At 33.5% G+C, this 20,198-nt stretch overlaps 3 protein-coding genes across 3 annotated transcripts; all 3 read right to left on the minus strand.

Moving 5' to 3' along the window:
- Positions 1 to 583: 583 nt before the first annotated feature.
- LOC113391768 (UPF0669 protein C6orf120 homolog) lies at positions 584 to 4,544 on the minus strand. The gene is made up of 4 exons (XM_026627819.2): positions 4,213 to 4,544; positions 3,784 to 3,875; positions 2,724 to 2,858; positions 584 to 2,567 (listed from the first exon to the last, which is right to left on the minus strand). The coding sequence occupies exons 1-4, from the start codon at positions 4,443 to 4,445 to the stop codon at positions 2,449 to 2,451; spliced, it is 579 nt and encodes a 192-aa protein (XP_026483604.1). The 5' UTR covers positions 4,446 to 4,544; the 3' UTR covers positions 584 to 2,448.
- A 2,123-nt stretch (positions 4,545 to 6,667) lies between these two features.
- On the minus strand, positions 6,668 to 12,075 carry LOC113391769 (thioredoxin-related transmembrane protein 2 homolog). Its single transcript, XM_026627820.2, has 4 exons — positions 11,692 to 12,075; positions 9,657 to 9,920; positions 9,430 to 9,564; positions 6,668 to 7,806 (listed from the first exon to the last, which is right to left on the minus strand). The coding sequence occupies exons 1-4, from the start codon at positions 11,982 to 11,984 to the stop codon at positions 7,698 to 7,700; spliced, it is 801 nt and encodes a 266-aa protein (XP_026483605.1). The 5' UTR covers positions 11,985 to 12,075; the 3' UTR covers positions 6,668 to 7,697.
- Positions 12,076 to 13,677: 1,602 nt separating this feature from the next.
- Positions 13,678 to 20,137, minus strand: LOC113391767 (zinc finger protein 91-like). Its single transcript, XM_064219732.1, is given in 4 exon segments — positions 13,678 to 15,310; positions 15,865 to 16,988; positions 17,975 to 19,379; positions 19,815 to 20,137. Coding segments are annotated over 4 exon segments (3,993 nt in total). The 5' UTR covers positions 20,001 to 20,137; the 3' UTR covers positions 13,678 to 14,032.
- Between the last annotated feature and the right edge of the window lie 61 nt (positions 20,138 to 20,198).

The raw sequence follows: 20,198 nt of genomic DNA on the forward strand, positions 1-20,198 counted from the left end.
TAACACCTCGCCTTCTTGCCTCCTGAGTGACAGGAGGGCTGATTCTTTTTTTTATGCCCAGAGGATTGGAATTGCGATTCGGAGAAATACTGCTAGCATTTTTGCCACCATTCCACATGCTCAAGATTTATACATGAACTATTTTTAATTCATATTTGTACATATATAGTTAAGTACTATATTATCATATATTATTTATTATGGACTATTTATATATTATTTTAAAATGAAAAAAAAAATGTCAGTGTGGACCACGTCTTCCAAGAAGACGACAAGCTCGAAGTCAAGCGAAGATCTGCTGATGTTCAGTAAAAATATAAAATAACGCCACAATTTATAAAAATAAAATGTAAAAAAAGGCACGGGCAACTGTAAGCCCGTGGATGTTGTAAAGTAATTAAAAAAAAATGTAATTCTTATGTAAATAAAATAAAGATATAATGTAAAAATTTTTTTTTTTTTGTTGTTGATGCATACTTAATAATTAAATATATATATATCGAACAATTACGAACAGTTTCACTATTAAACTCAGATAATTTCACGACAAATGTATAATGTTATGATAAAATAAAACAATTAATATAATTAAAGAATTCCTTTATTCCTCCTCAATAAGAACTTGTCATTCTGGCAACACGACAGTCGCTCATCGCCACCAGATCTTTTTTAAGAGTTATTTTTACAGCCACAGGTATTAACATACTTATTTAAAATTGCCTCGAGGCGATCATTTCATTATTTTTATCACCTAAAAAACATTAACAACAATTACCTTTTTAAATTAAACAAGTTTTTTTTAACGTATACGTTGTACTACTAAAATTGGAATCAACAACTTCAATAAATTATAATAAATTTAAATTAAATTCAAAGCTTCCATCCGACCGGTATGTAGATTCTACCGACAAGAAACAATAAAACTCAGTAGTCCACTTACTAACCCTATTCTCATCAATCTTGTGTTGCAGGCAATCAAAGGCCTTGGACAAATCACAAAATATCCTAAAAGCATTATGTGAGTTTTGGCTTCAAATATATTTTTAACGTTCCCTTTATACATCGAATTTATGTTTTAGTGACAACTTAAGTATCTCAATAGGAACTAAATTGTTCCCAATCTACCAGCAGGTTTCAGGGGGCGTCAAATTCATGTTCGAAGACACTTTGGCATTTGATTTTGAAAACATTCATGAAATGAAGCTATTACCGAGTTTCTGTTCCGATTCGAAAAATCTTAGATCCGAGGGCCAGATTTTTCCGGAAATGTCCCCCACAGTGTTCAGTTCTCAGTCCTCTGTTTAACAGTGTATATATTATGATTTTATTGTTAGGAATGTTGTAATACTTACCTATAGGATGTAAATGTCAGTTAGTCGATTAAAATAATTTTACTATCTCTAGTTCGCTTGGTTACAGGATAGAGCGATGTCGAGATTATTAGATATTCAGAAGAATAATGAGTTAAACTCAATTTTCTTATTGATACATAATCTTTTTTTTAATGGTGTGTTTATACGTTAAGGATTAACGAAGAAACTCTTAATATATTGTTTATTTAATTTGGTTTGTTAACTCAACCGCACGCGATTCATCTTCTATCGGCTCCTTAACATCGGCGAAGTAATCGGCCCCGTAGAGGTGTTCAGTACGCCTAATGCGAGTTTTACATACTTAATCGTATAGCTTTACCATTTTAACGTAAATTTGACATTTACAATTCTGGAAACTGCTGCCCGCACTCGCAAAATACTGAAAACAACCAATCACGAGCGTTGACGTGATGTGTGCTCGTTAACGGTGATGTAAAAAACTCAGAAATTTTTATTCCAATGTCTGTCACTAGATGGCGTTGCTTTAATTGCATACGAATCGCAGTAAACTTAAACACTAAGTTTAAGTAACAAAAACTCGCAGCAGGAACACTTCAAGAATAAACTCGAAACTTGCAACTCGAAACTCATCGCAGAACACGCTCGTAAAATTTTAGAATGCGATATTCGACATTGATTGTTATAAAATTCAGGAGACACGTAACAAAATGGCGCTTCACCGTGAGTCAGCTGACAACATTTCACGAGTGAGATACATCCGCGGTGAATTATTTCAGAATCACTCAGCTGTTGGCATTGACATTTCACTGTCAAACCAGCGACATTCTTCAAATTTGCTTACTTATTAGTTTTTATATTAAATTTATAAAATTGATTATCTAAATGATTGGAAGTACTTAATAATGTTTATTGGGAGTTATGTCGACTACTCAAAATGGGGGGGAGGACATCAATACCGATCCATCGATATTCGAATAACGATCCGTCTTCCTTTCCGATAGCAGAATTTGTACGGGACGTTATTCAAAATCGTCCCAAGACCGTTCGTCAGTTTTTTGCTTGTGACTTACAAAATCAATTTGCAAAGGTTGTCTTTGATATAAAATGATCCAAACTACAGAACCAACATATCAAATATCATATCTAGAATATTTAACAGTTTCATAAATCTCGGTTTCTCGTCGTCCGTCCTCCTCGAGGCAACCTTTTCTCTGGTCCGTTGGTTTGTGTTATCTGAAAAGAAAAACAACCCCATAACAACAACTAAATATATAATTTCATCTTTGATTCTTATTTTTATTTTGTTCTCAATCCCTTTCTTTCAGGTTCATTTAATGCCCAGCAATGCAGACATTACTGGACACACTTTGAACATTCAATCCTACTCACCAGATCTTTCGGGGTTGGTGTGGAAGCGCTCTATAGCCAGCAGCTGCTCTTCACTGAGCACGGCTGATGTGTCAAGGAACACATGTATGCTGTACTCTGATATTGCATGTGACCAGTCACCGAATACACCTATTCCTGGAAAATTTAACTTATTGTTATTTTTATGTTTATTGGCCGAGTTTATGTAGAAAAAGTTCATTAGTTTTCATTGTTGTCTTGGGTCTGGGTATTTGCGGTACCGTCATTACTTCTGATTTTCCATAACACGAGTGCTTTAGCTACTTACATTGGGATCAGAGTAATGTATGTGATGTTGTCCAATATTTCTATTTATATTTCTTAAAACATTATTAGGATATGCCTGAATAACATGACCATGTGATCAATTGACGGGCAAGGCAAGGAATATAAATAGTTAGATATTTACACTGCTTTTCTTATTTTAAGGCAAGCATTATTCTAAAGTTATTATCGAAAGTCTATTCCACTGGTTGGAGGAGTAAATATAAACAAACACACTTTAACCTTTAGTTGAAATGACATCATTGACGAGCTTGACTAATCTGTGGTATATATTATATGATATGTTTTTATAAGGACATTAGCAGTTAAAGTGGATAAAATAACTATGATTGTATGGAAAAGTGTTGTATTATAAATAAAGATATATTAATCAAGAAGTGTGTGTTGTGTATAACATAGCTGAGTTATAAGCAAATTGCAGGGAAAATTTAAATCTTAGATTTGTTTATTTGTACTCCTCTTGCCATTGAAATGTACCATTATACTAGTTATTATGTATTCTATCTATGATATTATTATAAAGATATGTTTGTTTGTATGTGAGGGGTAATCTACAGAAAAATTGATACAATTCCAAAATACTTGGACAGCTATAATATTATTCCTGAGTGATATTTATATCATATCATTTTGATCATGCTGGAGCAGGACTGTAGTAAAGGATATGTATGATACTTGAAAGGAATAGTTATATAACAATAAATACAAGTAATTTTGAATTGAAACTAACTATACTTAAATATTATTGTTAATTTACCAATGGGTCGTGGAAATTCAAATGGTATATTAACCAGTTCAGGACCACAGGTTGCAGAGCTGAAATTATTCTTGTCCACTTCATAACTTGGCCTGAAATACAATAATTTTTTGTCTTGTTAAACATAGTACTCCTTATATATCAATATTTTTATATTCAATCCTACCGAATGAATCTTTTCTCTGACAAGTATAGATTTTACAAATCTTTTTTATCTTTATTTCTCGACATGTAAAATAATTGTTATCACAGCTGCAGATATTTAATTTTATTGCTTAAATTTATCTGTAATATTAAATATTGTAGCATTACAATTAAATATAGTTTTTTTTTTTAATATTCTAGTTTAAATCACTGCCAAGATGTTTTGTTAGACTAAACAGAAATTAATTAAAAAAATATAAAAGCTCTTATTTAGTTGTCTTTTACCTGACCGAATCTGACACGTAAAGGTCTGCGTCACCAGTGAGAGACGTTAATTCTATTAATAAAGGCCCCGTGTGGCCTAGCTGCCAATAAGAAAAATTTCCAGCACCAACGATGCCAACCACAGTGTCTAGCAGAATTTTATCTGGCTCAATTTGCACATAACCCGATAAAAGTGATGATAGCGTAGAAATACTAATAATACCTAGCAGTACTAGTATAAATTCCCTTCTCATTGCTCGTTAATTAGACGTGAATTAAGAAAAAAAATACCTAATTTACTGGCAGTATAACTTGAACTTGAGTCTTGACAATGTTTATTAATTTATTCGACAGATGTTCTGATTTGACACATGCGTTCGCGTCTAAAAACTTATAAATTTCTGGAAATTTTACCTTAAAATATGAATACTTACATCGCATAATACCCATCTTATTATATAATAAATATATTATTGATGTCTATTACTTAGACACGAGTCCGATACCGAACTCAATTAAAACAAAAATTTTGCTCGGAAGAAATTGTAGGCGCGAACAATTGAACTGATAAAAAACCGTTTAAAAAACGCCACCGAGTACGATTTTTTGCTCTTTTATTATAAAATTAATACTGATAATTGAAGTAAAATAATACAAGACAGATCCCTAGGAACTCATGATGTATGATTAAAAAACCGGTTAAGTTTAATTCGGATTCACGCACTGAGGGTTCCGTACCACCAGACTGATAGACAAATACTCTGTGTCAAAAACCGCTTTTACGGTTTTCAGATTTTTTCCTATACTTGAACTACGGGATATTGCTTCTTGCCTTATATCATGATACTAGGTCAACGGGCAAGTACCCTATAGGTTTGATTCCTTTTGCGGATGGGAAATGAGATATAATAGAATAAACTTGTTACTCCAAGTACCCGATTACACAGGGTTAGTAACTCTTTTTTGGGGCAATGTACACGTTTTTACAACAGGATCCCAGAAAACGTTCAAAATTATTCAATTATAAAATTCAAAAGAATCGTTAAAGAGCGTTTGTGTGCTAAAGGATATTACAACACTAATGACTTTTTAGTTGACTGCACACCTTGGGAATGAAATGATCGCCTCCAGGCTGTTTCAAATAACTAAAATATAATAATTATTGTACATGCAAAATGAAAAAAAAAAAAAATATCCCGCTGAGTTTCTTTCGCCGGTTCTTCTCAGGTCCGAGGTGCTAAATTCCGAACCGGTGGTAGATTTTTGACAATCAATAAGCAAGTGTAAACACTTCTATATTGAATAAAGATTTTTGATTTTGATTTTTGATTTGAAAAGACCATATCTTTTGGTTGATATATTAAGAGGTTTAATTTTTTTACTCCGGCTCCAAGGAACCGGAGATATAAATATTTTGTATTAATTTCAACTTTATAACTTTACACATTCCTGAGAAATGGCATCTTAACAGACATACAGACAACAAAGTGATCTTACAAGGGTTCCTTTTTCATTTAGATGCACGGAACCCTAAAAATGAAACAAAACTATATTTTAATTGATTTTTATTCAACTACAAAATCTATATTAGTAATAAATACTATAAAATAAGCCTTTGAACACAATTCTTTGTGAAATTATCATTTATATAAAAAAAAATATATAAAATCAGATCCATTTTCATTCCTCCCTTATAACATTATACACAATACACACACACATGTCAACAATAACAAGTGTATTAAATATGTACCTAACATTTATCTTGCGTGTCAAAAAAGAAAATAATTATCATCTTAAAAAAATATCGCACAGCTGGACAATGACCTCATCTCTTAAGAAGGGTCATTGGAAACTCATGTGGTATTTCATCTGACAACTTACAAAAGTCCTTAGTATGTCTTAATCGACAACACAATGCAGTTTGCCCAGGGCCGGACCGTAAGTTTAAGAGGCCCTAGGTTAACACTACTTAAGGGCCCATCTAAGACATATCTGAACATAGACTTGAATTAAATTAATTGAATAGGTTTAATTGCAGGACCCGCAGGGCTGCAAACCATACAATCTGTTTAATTTAATAAAGTTATGGATTCTTTCACATTATCGTCTATTTTTGACTTTGAATTAACTTAGCTGGGGGCTTGAATCCACGGGGCCCTGGGCTGAAGCCCAGAAAGCCATACGGTAGATCCGGCCCTAAGTCTGCCCAAGTTTCCTCTTTAAATGTTCATGTGTTCTTACCACTTGATAAACACTATTAAAATTATGTCACTAATAAATTACAGTAACACTTAATAACATACTGAGATTCAATTATCTTAAAATTATTATTAATTTTGATAATTCAAATATATAACAGTAAATTATACAATTATATTGTTTACCTGTATGCTTATAATTCTTCTATACAACTGTCACATTCGTCTGCATGTTGCGTCTGGATCTGGGTGGACCATGCTATGTATATATGCAAATCCACACAGACAGAGATACAAATAGTGTTCGATTGAGTACAATATTAGCCACCATTTATAAATATTTTCTTCATTGACACAGATCACAAAATAAATACAATAACAACAGTTGGTGCGCTCTAAAATAATTTCTTACAAAATACAACATTCATGTCAGCCAATAGTCACCGAGTCTTAAAGTTAATTTCTGAATGGCTAATCAAATACATAACCATACAATAGATACATCTATGTAATATATATATTCATTTAAATATTGTACTGGCTGTGTATGCGCTGCAGCGCCATCTACTGGCTGTGATAAAATGGATGGTATAACAATCATCTCCATAAATAAATACATATGTGCCAACTGATGCCGAACCAATGTCTTTGGTCAAACCGTGTTGATGTTTATTAATATTTGATCTCAAGAACATGTACCAACAGTAATTTTATATATATAATATTGTACAAAAGGCAGGATTAATGCTAAACGTGTTCACAGCTGATATTGATACTGAACGACCTTCGGTATATTGATTTCAATGCACAATCCTGAATGTTTTTTTCCACTGCTCAAAGAGACTTACAACTGTGCTGGATTTATTATAGTCCTTAAGTGATTAAACACAGGTGCACTCTGTACTTTTTTTTGCTAATTCTCATAATCTGAAGAGACTGGTACGGACAATTCCTTCCTTCGGGCTGTGCCATTTTCTTGAAGAAGTCAATAACTTTTAATTGGACAAATATAGGCTTTGAGTACAGCACTTGGGTCAGTTAACTTGTAAGCTAGCCTTACGAGACAACGAGGCACTATACCTCAGTGCGAAAACAAAAAATATTAAACTTAGTCCATTCCACAAGACTAACGCGAGACGAATCCGACATGTAAGACAATCCTAAGATTAGGACAAAGTCTCGCGCATTGATAATTTCTTTTGGGAGCTTGTTTCGTGGAATGAACTACGAAGACATATTAGTAACACGTTTAATTAACAAGGAACTAGAAAAAATTAACTTTTGTATGGTCAGGTCTGGCGTGATCTATTCGGTCTTTTTGGCAGACTTCGAATTCGCCAGTTTCTCTTTGCACTCCTGGTATATCCCGTCAAGGTCGAAGGCTGCTTTCATATTGTCCTTCGAGAAGAGGAATCTGAAATAAATACACAAATCTTACTAATATATTAACCTGTATACTCTATTCCAACCATAACAGGAGAAAAGCCAAATAAACAACATTTGACAGCAAATTGACGCGATGTCATTGGTCGAGAGCTTGATTAGTCTATGATATTCACTATGGATTTGCGAAAATATGGCGTTTTGAACGTCGACGAATCTGTTATCGGAATTTTGGAAGTAAAATTAAAGTGGAAATAAGTAGTTAAGTGTAATAGTGATGTATTATAAATAAATATATATTAATCATAAACTATTAGTAGGGCACAATATAGCTGAGTTATTATTTAATGAAATACCTAAATCTATGGTTTGTTTATCTTTTTTTACTACTTCCATTGGAATAGGCTATACATGATTAGTGTTCATATCAATAGCAGTAGTAAAGACGAAAAAAGGATTGTGACCTTGAATTGAGATGACGTCATTGTTAGACATCTTAATAGTCTGTGGTATTCAGTGGATTAGTTAAAAATTGCGTTTTGATTTTTGAATATCGGCAAAGTTATTGAAACTGTAATAATAATTAAAGTGGATATAAGTATTTAAATGTAATAGTGTTGTATTATAAATAAAGATATATTCATTGAAAACTGTTAGTTGTGTATATTATTAGCGAATTGCTTGGAACACATAAATCTAAGATTGGTTTATCTTTACTCTGTCTTCGTTTGGAATCAGCCTTTTATTATTTTAGACTATTGAACAACATTTCACAAACGTCGAAGGGGCAGTAACGTTATTCACTAAACCCGCTCTGAGTTGCTATTCTTTACATAGCATAAAACAAAGTCGCTTACCGCTGTCTGTCCCTGTGTATGCTTAGATCTTTAAAATTACATAACGGATTTAGATGCGGTTTTTTTTAATAGATAGATCGATTCAAGGGGAAGGTTTTTATGTATAATACATGCAAAATATAGTAGAGTAACTCTGACAATTTTAGAGGTTTCTGAAGTGATAGCCCACAATGACCATCTTTTTCCCTTTACTTTTAATGAGAAATAATGGCTTATTTTCGAAGTGATTTTAAGTAATACATCATTAATCCTTATCCAATTATGTACCTTAAATACATTGTGCATTTAATATAGATCAATATGGCGCTTTAAAGCATGTAATTTAAATGAATAATTTCGAACATATTACAGATTTAAAACGCAGGGACAGCGGTTTGTATTGTCTAATGACTGAAAAACTGTGAACGTTATGAGACATTCTGTAGTATATTTAGAATCAGCATTGCACCCGTGCGAAGCCGGGGCAGGTTGCTAGTTATTTAATAAGCGATTAAATTAATTACATACTCGAATTTATTTGGTTTAATCTCTTGACAAACATATCATTATTTCAAATCTCCAGAATTGACACAGCACCATTTACTGTCAATGGAAAACATTTTAGAGCTTTAGAGTTGGGAGTTGGTTCGTGATTGGGAAAAACTTTTCTTTTTACATTTTACCCATCAAGTGAATATCTTGATAACATTAGAATTATTAGCAAATTGAATGGAAATTAGAATATGTTTATCTAAGGATCGTTAGTCTTAACTAAGGTTGCTTTTGTATTATAGTACTTGGTTTGTTCCTGTACTTACTTTTGTAACTTCCCGGTTGAGTCAGCATGTGGTCTTCTCATTTTCTCCTGTCCATCGCTCAACAGAAGGACAGTGGGTAGCTGGCGGCTTGTCGGACCGTCTTGTATTCTGTACTTAGCTGCTGCCTCAGGATATCTGAAAAAGATTATACATATAAGTTAGTTTTTAATTTTTTAGGCAGACCTACTGGCAAATATAAAATGCCAAAACTGAATTAAATGACTAACCTTCCAATATCAAGTTTTCCAAATTTAAAGTTATCAAGATTATAACTAGCCGACAGTTCCGCAAAAACTGGTGCAAAGTTGACACACGCGGGATGCCACGCGGCATACAAACAGACCAGCCACGTAGTATTCTTGTGATGTTTTAACTCTTCCTCGAGTACTTGATGTCCCCGGAAATAGATGACATGCTCAGGCCCCTTATAAGTTGGTTCGGGCAGGAGCAGGGAGACTAAAATGAGAATAGCTCCATACGGAAGACCATATCTGAAAATAATAATTTGTTTACAATTAATGAGCACCATCTTAAAACTCAATTGCAGCGCCACCTACGGCGTCCAAACCCTGTCTAAGCCTGAATGGCTTATGGATTAAAATTTCACCTATTATACAAAAAAATCATCACAATTGATAAGAATTTTTAGGAGTTCAGTTACATACATACAGAAGTTGTGTATATATATGAATAAAATGTGAAGAGAAAATAATTTATCCAGGTTTCGCACATATGGCACTTGGCACATGTGTGGACTTTGGCATTCTTAAAGTTTGTATTGTGAAAAAATTGTATTTTACAAGCACTTCATTTCAAATGAAGTAAAATACTATCAACGACAATGTACATCTTGTCAGTGATACTGACAAGGTGAACCTCATCTTTCAAATCAAAGTATCTTTCATTTTTATTAAAAAAAAATTAATCCAAATTTTGAATAATTGACAAGATCTCTATATTAAATATTCCAACCACAAGAGGAGTCAAGGCCAATAAAAACATTTGAGATAGAGTTGAGACAGTATCATTGAACGAGGACTCGCATTTGGGACGTCAGTGAAGTTGTTTTGGAATTTTATAAGTAAAATTTAAGTAAATTTATACAGTTATATGCAATTCAAATACAAATAGGAATGAGCTACTGTCTTCTTGTAAAGTTATATCTGTTTTAAATAACTATTTAAACTAATTATCAATAGACTTATGAATACATTTTAAAAACAGTAAAAAAATACCTTTGTAAGCCATACTTTACAAATTATAGCTGACAAATCAAAGTAATTGATCATCCTATTATCTAATTGAAATGGATGTTAAATGCAATAGATTTCAATTATAAATAAAGATATATTTATATACATAAGTCAAGAACTCTTTGTTGTGCACAATATTGTAAAATTGTTAGCAAATCTCAAGGAATACATTAATCTAAGGTTTGTTTATCTACTGCTCCTTCAGTTAGAATAGGCTACATATGCCCTTCATCCAAAGTTTGTCCATACAGCTGTTTCAACAAATAAACTAGTCTTCATTTTTTTTAATAGTCATCATTGATTTTTGTTAAACATATTTTTGCTTGTTCTACTCGGAAGAATCTATTTTTTGAATCGATGGTAGCTTTACAATTAATCCAACAATATAACATGATGATTTAAGAGATGCTTTTATGAGCCTACTCAAATAAAGAATATATTTATTTTGTTTTTGTTCAGAGTACAATATAGCATATTACTCATTCTAAGCATATTTTTATATTTATAACAGTTCGATCAATATAACCTTACCATCTCAAATAACAGTAGGAGGTTCTGATCTATCCAAAAATCAGTTTTTCATAATATTCTGTATTTAAAATCTAGCTCATGATTCAGGCAGGTATCCATAAATATTGTAAACTAAAGACAAAATGTTTTAGTACATAAACATACTATATATTTTATTTTAGGGTAACAAACAATGAGATAGAACTTTGGGCATAATAATATACAATATTACACACATCAGCTAAGTTTCCACTGATACTACTGTATAATACTACTACATATATACAATATACCCTACCATTATGTGAAAGTTTCATATCATTTAGTTTAGTAAACTGACTAAAAGAATTTATATGCTTGTTTTTCATTTATTTTAATTGTGACCAAGAATTTATTTGAATGTTATTAATTTTATGTAAATTTATCAAAACAAAATTATTATTTTCTACACGTTGTATAATTTATATACAAATATTTAATGTTTTATTAATATACTAACCTCACATCGGCGTATAACCAAAGTATCAAATTCGCAATCTTTGTGTAGACAAAGGATGATGAAAGATAATTCACCATAGTGACACTGCCCGCCTTCCTCGTCCTCAACATCACGACAATAATTAAGAAGAACAGGATTTCCGTTTCTCGGCTATCTAATTCACAATCCGAATCGGGAAATAAATAACTACATATTATATTAGTTCTCTTGGAAACCACGTATGAAATACTGAGTATAATGTTAACCCAGTAATATGGTTTTAGTAATTGTCTAAGATCTTTGTTAAAAGACATATTTTTATTTGGTTTTCAGATTATAAATAGGATTTTGAGATACGAACAAATTCACACAATGTCAAACTGTTCACTGATGATAATTAACTTGACACTTTTAACTTTTTCGGCTCTCCAGGCAAAAGTCTTACACCATTCAGCTTCTTTATTTGCCACTCAAAAACGATGAGTTATACCTTGGTATAAGATGTACTTATTTCTGGTCATATATTAACAATATTATGAGTTGGCTATAATTTCATAAACTTCTAAATTACTCTTAATAAAAATTAAAGTATTAAGGTGACGTATCGTACGACTATAAAATCGAAATTGGTATTTAAAAAAATATAATTTTCACTCTTCAATTAAGATTTTATTTTTAAAATGGAGAAAATTATACTCGGTTAAAGATTAATGGTTAGAAAATAATAATACCTATTTTTTATTTACAATATTAACTAAATGATTTGACGCGATGATATGAAAATTACGGTCTCAAAGCTTATTTAGAATTATTATTAATAAACTTATTACTATAACTATAACAAAAGTAATTATAAAATATTTTATAAGGGCTTTTATACAGAATTGATCATTATAGTAATTGAATCGAATGTAAAGCTATCACCGGTTCGGGAGTATTATATATTATTATATACTACTTTTGTATCGCGTGTGAGACGGGCAGGTGTTAAGTATATTTTTCGGATGAAAAGTGACCTATGTACCATTCCAGATTATAATCTATCTCTGCGACAAACTTCATTCAGATCCGTTTAGCAGTTCTGGTGTGACTGAATAACAAACATCCATCCAAACTTTCACATTAATAATATTAGTAAGTAAAATATCCAGAAGGACCAGAAACTATCAACAATAGGGAAAAAGTGCTTCAAACACACACTTTTTTGCCATAACATTAAATTAATTTTTAAACCTTTTTAATTCGCGCAAAAATGCTGTCAGTCATTTTGATGACGTCAGATTGTTAAAAACAACAGTCGTGTACTCATTCAACGTTAAAATCTATAAATATTTGGTATTTTTTGGGAAAATAATGAATTACAATCACTATCGTTAGAGTGTAATATACAAATACTAGCATTAAAACTCCAGAAAAGTTGTTTATCAACGTCCCGGATGATATTGAAATAATAGTTTTTGCCTATGTGACGTCACACCATGGCGAATATATTAGCATTTTACGAATTTGCTATGGGATCTTTGAAAGTAAAATTACAATCAATATAAGTAATAGTTTTAAATATGAAGCTGTTATCGGAATTTTGGAAGTGAAATTAAAGTGGATATAATAGTGTTGTATTATAAATAAAGATATATTAACCACAATCTCTTAGTAGGTCACAATGTAGTCGAGTTATTAGCGAATCGCATGAAATACGTTAATCTAAGGTTTGTTTATTTTTATTCCTATTTCGATTGGAATAGTGTATAGATTATAGAAAATAACAAAATACTTTAAAAAATATAATACAGAATACAACAGAAGTAAAATTGAACACATTGAAGAAATAAAACAAAAACCTCCTTTAAACATTACCAATGTATTATTTTCAATTAAACAAAATTGTAAACAACATATTACAATTTAAATGAACATTTAAAAAAAATAACAGATAATTAAATTTATCTATGAATACAGATAACTCTTTTATTCGGACGCCTATTATGAATTGAATCTTTGGAATGAATGCATGTGGAACAAAATGCATCGGTTTTCAGATAACTTTGAATAATTTGATAAAATTATACAAAGCTAAATAGTTTGTTCGTTTGCGATACTAAGTTTCAGACGGTACGATTCGAAATAAATATTTTTGTGCTAGTTAGATTTTTTGATAAAGGTAAAATACTCGAACCACGTCGTAGGTGTGGCGGTAACGTTAAACGCTAAACCGACTCTGAGAAGCTAATTTTATAACAAACGATAAAAACAATTATAAAATCGAATTTATTTGGTTTTAATTCTCGAGACAGCATATCATTATTTCAAATCTCCTGAATTGACACAGCACCATTTAAAATTATTGTCTATGGAATACATTTTAAAGCTTTTCAGTTTTCGTGATTGGGAAAAACTTTTCCTTTTTTATTTTAACCATCAAGTGATTATCTGGATTATGAACTTTATCCATATGTTTTTTTAACTCATGATTCCTAACAAAACTCGCATGACACTCCGTACATTGGAGCCGAGCACCTCTATTATGTCTACGTTTCGCGTGTTCTGATCTCCGTGACGACGATATAAACTTTTCACCGCAATCCTGACATTCGTACGGCCTTTCGCCCGTATGCCTTCGTCTATGGTATACGGCGGCCATTTTGGATACTAATTTCGCGCCACAAATATCACATTCGAAGTTCCTGACGCGCGTGTGAACAACCGAATGTTCAGCTAAACGCGCTGGAGTGTAAAAACGCTTGCCGCACCATTGACACTGATGTGGTCGTATGTCCATATGTATCCATAATATGTGGTTCTTTAGCTGCGGACGCGAATGGTACGTTTTATTACAATAGTCACAAGTGAACGTTGCCGGATCTCGAATGTTCGATCTCTTATTCCTCGGTATCGTTTTCAAGTCCGGTTTAGCGTTCGGTTCACATTTCGACCTGTGTTCCCTGTAACAACCGCGATTCGCGAACTGCGCGCCACAAGCTCGGCACGTCCTAACTGCGTGCATTTGTAGATGCACTTCGAACGATCCGGGTCTCTGGAATGTTCTACCGCAATCAGCGCACGTCAATACTCCTGGCCCGTGACACTTCTTTACGTGTCGCTTGCGTTCCATCTCACTTTTAAAGAGCATTGGACATTCGGTACATAAGAACATATCGGTCTTATGTATTTTTGCCATATGTTCGTGCATCTCTTTCCCTCTTATCACCATCGCACCACAGAGCCAGCAAGCCTCTTTCTGACCGCTATTACGCAAATGCATATTCAAGTAATACGGACTGAGAAAACTTTTCCCACAATCCGTGCAGCTACACGACGGTCCAGCCCTGGGGTGTCTCGGGTGCCTTGGTTTCCTCTCTATTAAAATCTTCCTCGCTACGAATCTATTCGTGAGATGGTCTAATAAATCCTTCGCGTTACCCTCGAAGTTATTGACGGTATGGATTAATAAGTTATCGCGTACGATCGCGTAAATAGATTTCTGGGACGTCGTCAAAGTTGGTACCGTTTGAAGCGACTCTATACAGTTTGTCCACAGTTTCTCTGACTTTCGTACAAATACTCTGAACTCGTACGATGCAATCGCAACACTCGTACAAGATATACAAAAACCCTTTGGGAATAAATATTCTTCTTGGGGCTGAAACAAAGGAAAATATATTTTTTATTAAACATAATATTAAAACATTTATCGCATTTGATAGAATCTCAATCTTATCCGAAAAATTTGGAAGTAAACTAAAAATATCATAAGAAGATCTACGTGTGACGCACGGCGAGACCTTGAGAATATTATTGATGGATAAAATTTGTTTGTATAGTTTGTTCCAGACACAATTTAATTTTCGGAACTGATGATCGAAATATATAAATTTTCACTGGTAGAAAGCTAATTAATCGCGTATGCTATAGGACTAAAACCCATACCGTATAAACCACCTGGAGGCCAGGCGTGTTGCTCGTAACTTATCATTTTATACTTGTTGTAAAACTACCGAATTTCTTAGCAGTTTCTATCGGTATTGTTTCTAAGAAATAAATATAATATATAGAATAGAAGAGGTTACTTGCATAAAGTATATTATTATTGGATCCCTTATCACATTGGTACCAACCTTTCTAAACATCCTTAATTTGATTGACACTCATCAAATGCGCAGATTTGTAATGTTTTTTCAGTTCAAACGGCCTAACGAACCTAGCCTCACATTGATCACAACGGTGCGCCATCTCCTTGCTCCTATGTCTTCTCTTGATGTGATCCAACCTCCTCGAAGCCGACAGGAACCTGTCACCACATATGGTGCATTCGTAGGGCTTTTCGCCGGAATGTATTCTCTGGTGCATATTGAAACCGAGCTCTGTCAGCATCTTCGCACCGCAGAAACATTGGTAGACTTTCCTTTCCGTTTTGTGGATGAGTTCATGGGCTTTGTGATGAGTTTTCGTCGAACTACGTTTTCCGCATACCTGACAAACATACGGCAGAACGTTCAGATGTTTCTGAACGATGTGAACCTTTAACGACGGCTTCTTCGTGTATATATTACCGCAATCATTGCATTCGTATATACCTTCTGTTGTGTGTTTGGAACCATCGCAGTGTTTTCTGTGATGCGTGTAACATTTTCTATTTTCAAAACTAGCGTTACAGGATGAACAATTGAACAGGGTGTGTGTGTACATGTGGGCACGGAGGGATCTCTCGTTTTTAAAGCCATTCTTACAGATTTTACATTGATACGAGCCGTCTCCGTGTAATATTATCTGGTGATTTTCCAAATCGAATTGATCATCGAATAATTTCTCGCAGATATTGCAATTCAACACAAACTTAGCGTGAACTTTATTCAAATGTCTCGCCAAATTTTCTCTCGGTAAAATCTTACCGCAGAGAGTGCAGGCGCGTTTTTTCGTACTTAGCAAATGACGATTCAAGAAATAGGGAACCGTGAAATCTTTGCCACAATCCTTACACTTATAAATGTTATCTACGTCTTTTTTCTTATATTTAGATCTCGTTTTTTTTTTCTTTGAACCGACGAGCGAGTTGAGTCTATCGATCGCATCCGTTGGGTGTTTGTTTTCAATATTATCCCTTATTAAAGTATTGCAGCCGATGTACAATGTTTTATCTTTGCTTGTTGGCTGAAATCTCGTTTTAGATAACAACAGCGTTGTCCTTCTCCAATGTTTGTTCGATTCGAGACATAGCTGTTTGAACTGCCACCCACAGATGGCGCTGTTCGTGCAGTTGCAGCACAGGCCCGTGGGTAGTTCGATTTCCTCCTCGACCTGAAACCATGCGAGTAATCAGTCTTCTTTTCTTCATTATTTTTGATTCTATTCATGTTAAATTCTTCCACTTGTGGCTTGTCAAATCTTTAATAATGTCGGTATAGTCTACGTTTAAATTTATCTGCTTAACAATTAAACACATTTCTTAATTATAACCCAGTAATTAAGAAACTAAATGTCAGTAAGATTCTTTATATTATACATTTATATTACATACTAGACAACATTACGATTTTAAAGATTTGTTTAACAGCTTGCAAGATCAGTTAGCGTTAAAGTACATAATTTTGTATATATTTCTTTGATTAATACACCTCGGGTATGAAACGATTTCCTGGCTATTTTTTATTCATATATGTAAATAATAAAATTGACAAAAAAAAGACCCTCTGAGTTACTTTCGCCGGTTCTTCTCAGGTTAGGTTATTTTCTTTTCCGAACTGGTAGTAAAGTTCAATTGGACAATCAATAAGTAAGAGCAATGCTTCTATATTGAATAAAGGAGTTTGAGTTTGAATACACTTGAATTGAATTGAACTCCACAGATCTAGTATATTTATTTAAATTGCCCTATTTCAAGAGACTGAATACTGTTTTTCAGTTCATACCAAGAATAAGACCAAGTTGGAGCACTGAATGTTTAAATCATGGTTATTAAAGTGGTATAAAAATGTAAAATTTTATATGGAAACTAATCCCATGTTACTGCTTTTATTAAATACATATAAAATGAATCAAATATTGGTAATTTACTGTCTTATACAATATACCTCAACTTACAATAACATTTATGTATTACATAAAATATCAGGTAATTTGTTAAATAAAATTAATTTTGACGTTAAGTCTAAGTCCACTCCACAAGACCTAGTGATCGTAACATTACCAGATAGAACTAGATAAAACTAGAACAGGTCATATTTACAATCTGTATTTAGGTAATTCTCAAAGCCAAACTTTTTGGACCAATTGTTTTACAATTCTTCCATGAATCTGTTTGGTTCACCGCTGTAAACTTTGAACATGACTGATGAGTCTGGTGCTGTTATGTTTTGATGTTTCCGGCTATGATGTAACAGCCCACGGCACGAACTGAATTTATCGTGGCACACTTGACATTCGAACTGCGATTGCGACACATCGCCTTCGTCGTTGTGAACTGTTTTTAAATGCTTTTTCAATCTATAAGGGAGCCGAAATTTCGCTGGACACAAATGACACGCTTGCTTCAATATTATATCCGAGCTTTTATGTACTCTACGTATATGTTCTGACCGTCTAGAAGACGCCGAAAATGTTTCACCACAAATATCACACGCGTACGGTCTCTCTCCGGTGTGGAGGCGTAAATGTTGAATATATCCTAGCCGAGTCTTGAGAACTATACTGCAATGTTGACATGTGTATGATGGATCTGATTCATGTTTTTTTACATGCTGTGTCATATGCGCTGCTGCTAGAAACTTCCCACAGTACACACAGGGGCGATGGGTGTTCTTCATGTGAACAATTTGTATATGTGCTGCGACAAACTTTTTCCCTGCAAACTTCTTCCCACAGTGATCACATATGCATTCCTTGGCCGCACTCCCTCGGAGGCCTACTTTTATATTTCTCTTGCTGTTTTCATTCTTGACGTCTACTGTAACTTTGTTCTTTGTGTGATGTGTGTCTTCTCTGTTTCTATCTAAATTGCAACATTCTTTCACATGGTAAACGTAACAAGTTTGATTGCGGAACAATTTATCACAGCTCGGACAACTTTTCGGTCTGTGTACCGAGACATGTGCATGATAAGCGTTCGACGATTGGAAATTACGACCACATTCAATACACGTACATGCACCACGAGTGTGTGCCTTCGTTAAGTGTCTCATATATTGATTATGAGAATACAGCAATGCGGGGCATTTTTTGCAATCATATGGATTCTTTTTATGAACATCTAACATGTGCGTGACTAGATCATTACGTAACATAATTTTTGAGCAAATATGGCAAGCACGTTTGAGATCCGTTGATTCTTTTAAGTGGTGACTTAATTGATGGCTATACTGAAATTCTTTCCCGCAGTTCGGACATTTGCATAATGATAAATGATTATCTTTTTTAATGATATTCGTTTGCGGGTTTATGTGTTCTGTTAATCTTTGAGCAGCTGAATTTATGCTGAATGAATCATCAGACATGTCATCATTGATGATAGTCATTTGGCTTTTGTCTATGATGGCAAACATTGTTTGGATTTTTTCATTACATTGCCCGGGTAAGTTTTGTAAGAGCTGAATAGTTAACTCCCACTGGCTGATTGCATGGTGGCATAGTGTTCTGAATTCCGCTGCGTTTAAAGCGCATTTCGAGCATTCTGGACACACTCCGGCTGGCAGGTCTCCGTCTGTGTCCAGCTGCATCTGTAACCACCATTCTAGTCAAAAGGCCACAATATTTTCAAAATTCCTCATTTAAAAAATAAGACTAAAATCATACCTTATTTTATACAGTAGTAAAATTACGCTTACAATATAATTTTACAAGTTTAGAAACAATATTTTATTAACTTTGCTACTTTTTCCAAAGTGACACTAGATGTCGCGGTTGATTTTTGACAGACATTGCGTACTATTTTTGCATTTAGAATATAATAATAAACGAACTAAAACTATATACGTAAAGTTTATATTATAATTTTTATTGTTTAATTTTATTTATTATATATACCGCGCTTAAAAATAAAAATAACTTAAATGCTAATAAATCGCAGACCGCCATTTTGGTAAAACGAAACACAATAGCGTTCCGTTATCCGCAGAAGTAATTATAAATATTATGATGGCATGTAAACATACCTGGATTCCAGTAACAGTCTCCAGGAGTTCGGAAAGCGTTACAGGTCTTTCACCGTCCATTATAACCGTATCGTTTAAGTGTACTTGTCCTTCTGTAGTATCTCCCATACATATTCGGCACCTATTAACACCGTCACCGCGAACTACGTGCGATACTAGGGCCTTTACATCCACTTGTCGTGACATTGTAGTTGAATTTCACTTAAAATGTTTTATTGTCTTTCCGGTTTCCAATATAATTCATGAGATTTACACATGCGGTAACCAATTCGGCAGGACAAGCGAAATATAAAATATATTATAATTGTCAATTGTCAAAATCAAATTTTCCGTCATAGACAATTAGTCTATTTTTTGTCGTGTGTCATTTTGTAAAGTCTTTGG

The sequence above is a fragment of the Vanessa tameamea genome, chromosome 29 (genome assembly GCF_037043105.1).
Source record: "Vanessa tameamea isolate UH-Manoa-2023 chromosome 29, ilVanTame1 primary haplotype, whole genome shotgun sequence".
NCBI lineage: Eukaryota > Metazoa > Arthropoda > Insecta > Lepidoptera > Nymphalidae > Vanessa > Vanessa tameamea.